This window comes from Myotis davidii, unplaced genomic scaffold (genome assembly GCF_000327345.1).
Source record: "Myotis davidii unplaced genomic scaffold, ASM32734v1 scaffold151, whole genome shotgun sequence".
NCBI classification, from domain to species: Eukaryota; Metazoa; Chordata; class Mammalia; order Chiroptera; family Vespertilionidae; genus Myotis; species Myotis davidii.
In genome coordinates, this window is record NW_006285248.1 from 2,146,762 (window position 1) to 2,151,980 (window position 5,219).

Sequence of the window (5,219 nt, forward strand, 5' to 3'; positions counted from 1 at the left end):
GCATTTGTAGTTTTTTGAGGAAACTCCATACTGTCTTTCACAGTGGCTGCACCAGTCTGCATGCCCACCAGCAGTGCATGAGGGTTTCTTTTTCTCCGCATCCTCGCCAGCATTTGTCCTTTGTCATTTGTTGACAATAGCCATTCTAGCAGGTGTGAGATGGTACCGCATTGTCGTTTTGATTTGCATCTCTCAGATGATTAGTGACTATGAGCATGTTTTCATATGTCTATTGGCCTTCCTTCTGTCTTCTTTTGAAAAGTTTCTATTTAGGTCCGTTGCCCATTTTTTGATTGGGTTGTTAATCTTCTTTTTGTTTAGTTGTATGAGTTCCCTGTAAATGTTGGATTAATCTCCAACATTTAATCTCCAAAATATTTCTTTGCAAAATGGTCAATCAGACTTTAGGAACAGGGAGATGGCAGAATTATGCCTTTCAAGAGACATCGATTAAACCCTATCAACAGACCTGTTTTTTCATTTTACAGATGAAGAAATGGAACTCAAGGTGTTCGCAGCGAGCAAGAGACAAAATGAGAGATTGAACCCAAGTCTGATTCCAAAGCCTGTATATTTTACCCGCAATAATATACATCTGATAGACACTGTCTTTAACTTTTTCACAGCTGTAGGAGGAGGGTTCTATGTACTAGTAATGAGAGATCCATGTTTGCAGTAACAGCATTACGAACTATGAGGCTAAGTTTGGGAAGTCGGTTTCTAGGTGGTTTTATGTGCGTATACGTGTTTAAGCAGATGCCCTGCTCTTTCATATTCTTTCTCTCAAAATAAAATATAATTAACATTTGGTCTAAAGATTAAACCTTGTTTGATGTCACCCTACCAATGCTGAATGTGATTTGTCTAAACCTAGGAATGACAACAGGAGAGTGGCCCGCTGCCACAGACAGAAAGAGGGAGATCCCAGTGTTTACACATGAGATAATGTGGCCTTTCTTCTGGTCCCTGTATGCCAAGTTAAATAATCACTCTTGATTAAAGAGAGTACGACATTTTACTCATACAAGGTAAGGGCACTTGTAGTGCTTTCGATTTTGTCCATTTCTGTTCACTACACACTGATAATGTGGACCCTACAACAAAATAAATGGTTAATCCAATAAATTGAGATAGAAATGAAAATTGGCCCCAGTGGCCAGTGGGAATCAAGAAAAGATGGAATTTTTTACTTTATTTGGCATTTTTTTTTTCCCATGGTGTCTAATAACAGAATATTTTGCCTGAAATATTTTACATGATCTGATTGGAGATTAACAGCCAAAATAATGTTTGAGATACAAGTAATATTGCAGAAAACTTCTCAGAGAAAAATGTTAGCTCCCTAAGGGTCAGAGTTAAGGACCCTGAGTTGGTGCCCTGTGCTGTGCATTCTTTAATACCCAGGCTGAGAACAGTGTCTGTCCCGTAGCAGACAGTAGTAGAGAACAGCTACCTGTTCAATGAATAAATGGAATCTTTTACTTAATGCATTCATCAGTTTCTAGAGCTGAGCATTCATGTCATTTTTTTTTTTTTACTCAATTTGATCTTCAACGAGAAGAGGCTTTATTATAGGGACAATCCCAGGTCCACAGGAAAGCATCTTATGTTGATTTATTTCTGACCCAAGAAGCAAACTCAGACCATAACACCACAAAGAGATTTGCTATGGCCTGATGAGCATTTATTTTGAGAGGTAACCATGCTGGAAACATGCTTATGTTAAAACTACTATATGAGCTTCCAGGGAGGGGGGAAGGGGTCAACTGGGGAAAAAGGAGACATATGTGAAACTTTAGAAAATAAAAAGTCTAGGATGTGAATGTGGGAGTCTAAAAATAACTACCACTGATTATTAATTATTACATCATGGAAAAGATATATGAAGAGAAGCATCAAAATGACAGTAAAAACATCCTGGGAAATTGGACATGGTCTACATGTTGTATATGCATGTGACAGGATCCACCCTATCACTTACAGAACCTGCAACTGACTGCTATCAGTTGTCTTGAAATGTTGAAAAATCCTAACATTTCTTAGTAAATGTAAGAGATCAAATAAGAACAGTATGAAAAATGAGAAGAGAAACTCTACATGTTAGAACTAAAAAGCATATTATATATGAAGATACGGGGAAAAATGGCATTGTACGATTAGGAGATAGAATGCCCACACTAAGTCAGAGTGCTGACTTCTCAGCAAAGGGGCTGAGGGAGTTAACCGGAATTAGAGAACGCACACCAATATAAAGCCCAAACTCAGGTTCCCAGAGCTCCATTTGGGGAATGGGGACAAAAAGCGGGGAGGGGTCAAGGGATAACTACCATCGTTTTGAAGTCTTCTCCCTAAAAATTCATATATTACTTTAGTGATAATGTGTTTTTAAATGAGGTACTTAAAAGTAAACATAATAATCACAGCCATATATTAGATGTTAAAAAGCGGAGTAATTTTAGAACCATATTTCCTGTTTTGTCATTTTTGTCAAATTAAAAGATACAATCTCCACAGAGAGCATTTAAATGATTCACAAAGGACAAATAGGACAAGCTAACTGCCAAATGATGCAAACCAAAGATAGCAGGGAAACACTGGCCATTCTTACAGCCCCAGATTCCAGTGTGAGAGGCAGTGTTGGGGGAATAGAATAAACTGTATCCAATAGAAAGAGTTCAGGTCAGTATACCAATGCCCCTCAGTAAGGGCAGGGGAGATTTTTTAGTCCCCAAACCCATGAAGCTACTAAAAATAAACTGGTCACACTGAAGATTTGAAATATAAGAATTTAAAAGTAGACAAAGTAAAACTAAAACTGAACTTTTAAGTTATCTAGAAAACCCGTTGGTGATCCCAACTATAAACACAAAGGCTTAGTTCAGATGTTGTACAACTACACTACAGAGTGAAGGAATATTACCGTTGTTTCCTCGGATAAATGCATCCCCATACTTATTCTTCAGCTGTCCATTTACATATTCTTCTGTCTGCTCCAAGGCTATATTCATATAGCCATCCAGACAAGCCAGGACCCCTGCAGACAGATTGAATCAAAGAGAAGATATACAAAGCAAGGAAGAGTTGAAAATTACAGGATATATATACCTTAGAGCTGACCATCTTTCCATTCATTAGCTCTTATATGCTTAATATAAAAATTCATACTATAAACAACACTGAATAGACGGACGCATAGAAAAATGCCTTTATTTAATGTCCATCTGAATAAAAGCTAAGAAGCACACAGCATGAAAGTAGGAAAAACAATGAACTGTCACTTTTTTCATGGTATGTGTGATAACAGTAACTTGTAAAGCCTTCACAAAAGTAACATAAAAGAATATGCCAAATAAAACACCATTCTTTGAAAACTAAAAAAAGGAGTAGGCAATTATGCAGGAGCAAATGACCATTAGCCAAGACTCCTCCCTTCCAGGGGCATTTCTTACTTTAGCCACTAAGTGAAATACGGGTCTGGCAGATTTATTTCATTCTTTCACAACAACTACTGCAGCAAATGAATGTACTCCAAGGTTAAGAGGAAGTCTCCACAATCTGTTAAAATAATAGAGGAGGAGACAGCAGGTGCTCCTGAAGGAACAACTTAAAGCTGTGACTCACAGTGAAGAGCAGCTTGAGAATACAAGGCAACATATTGCATTGTAACACATCCCTTTCTGTTTGTTACAGTTATAATATTTCAAATCCAGACTAATACAGAAAAATGGCCACAAACATTCTAGGGAACTTTCAAGGAAACTGGGTGAATAGTTTTCAAAACTGAAGTCTCTAAATTAAAGAGGTATTTTCTAGAAAAATAATTTAAATGAAAGCAAATACTACAGATTAGATTCAATTAACCAAGTCGACAACTTCATTTAGTCTCAATTTCGTTAGTATGCTCCTCACTCCCTGCCTCCGGCCCCATTCTCCTCTAAACAAAAGTTTCTTTTCAAAATTGTATGTGTAACGAGAGTACAAAACATTCACCTAACAGAATTCTGCTAAAAACTGGAAGCTTTCAGAGAATCACAATGGATTCTGAACATTAACAATTATCTCCTATCAAAAAGTTTGATACAACTCTACAGTTTATTTCCTGCTGTATTAATTTTACAATTAAACCACCATTGTAAAAGAGCAAGAAACTTCTGAGACCTGGTCTGCAAATCTGTTTGAAAATGCATCAAGAGCATTTCAAAATTAAATGTTCACTTCTAATAAAAATAGCTATTCTCAAAGGAAAGGTTGTGTCTTTTTTTAAAAAAAGAAAAAGGTGCCAGGTTATAATTGTAACACCTTCCTTTCTCTAAGGGATTAATTACTATAAATAATAGAAAACAAAGTTTTCTTTAAGCTTAAAGAGAAACTGCTACAAAGAGCTGGTTTTTAGTAGTATTTAACCACAAAATGAGAGCTCTGTGTAGTAATATTCCCAACAGTGTACACCACTTTGCTTTACTAGTATAGAAGCCATGAGCCAGACATTCAGAAAGAGAAAAGTTTTGACTACCACCCATGTGAAAGGTTATTTAGCCTCACTAGTAAACAGAGAAATATAAATAAAATGAGGTATTACTTGTTGCCAATTAGAATGAAAAAGTTGAAAACAAAGCTAATACAAGGGTAGGTGAGAGCCTAAAGAAGAATGAACCCTCTGCTCCAATGCTCTTCGACTCAGAAATCTTAGCCTAGGGAATTGATTCTAAAGAAATAGTTGGACAGATGCTCAAGATACGTCAAAGGAGCAAATATGTTTATAATAGCAAAACTGGTAAACCCTTAAATGCGCATTCATAGGGAATTGGTTAAAAATTAACACAAAATTATGGTATTTCCACACAAGGTAACCCCATGGAGTCTTTAAACACTTTATATTGTCAGATGACTGAACATATTTTTTAATATTAAAAGATCAGGGTGCATGTATAGCTGATCCCACTGATGTAAAACTATGCTTATATGGAGACAGATCCAGTTGGTAAGGCTGATTGTCTCTGGGTAGTAGAATTTTGGGAGAATTGGCTTTCTTCTGGAGTATACTTTTCTCTAGAATTTGCTTTGAAATTTATAACAAAACAAAAAGTCCCACATATATTACATTTATAAGTAGGTAAATTTTCCCTAAAGAGCAGAGACAAAAAGGTCCAGCTGGTTGATCTCCTCAATGAAGTGGGTACTGAGAAGATACTGAACACAGTGTTCACCCTAATCACATG

General features: G+C 36.5%; 1 protein-coding gene across 1 annotated transcript in view; it reads right to left on the reverse strand.

The window, feature by feature from the left end:
- Positions 1 to 2,873: 2,873 nt before the first annotated feature.
- Positions 2,874 to 5,219, reverse strand: part of LSM6 (LSM6 homolog, U6 small nuclear RNA and mRNA degradation associated) — a 10,074-nt gene continuing 7,728 nt past the window's right edge. Inside the window, exon 3 of the mRNA XM_015558861.1 lies at positions 2,874 to 3,034. Within this exon, the coding sequence (XP_015414347.1) occupies positions 2,874 to 3,034 (161 nt within the window). The remainder of the gene's footprint in view (positions 3,035 to 5,219) is intronic.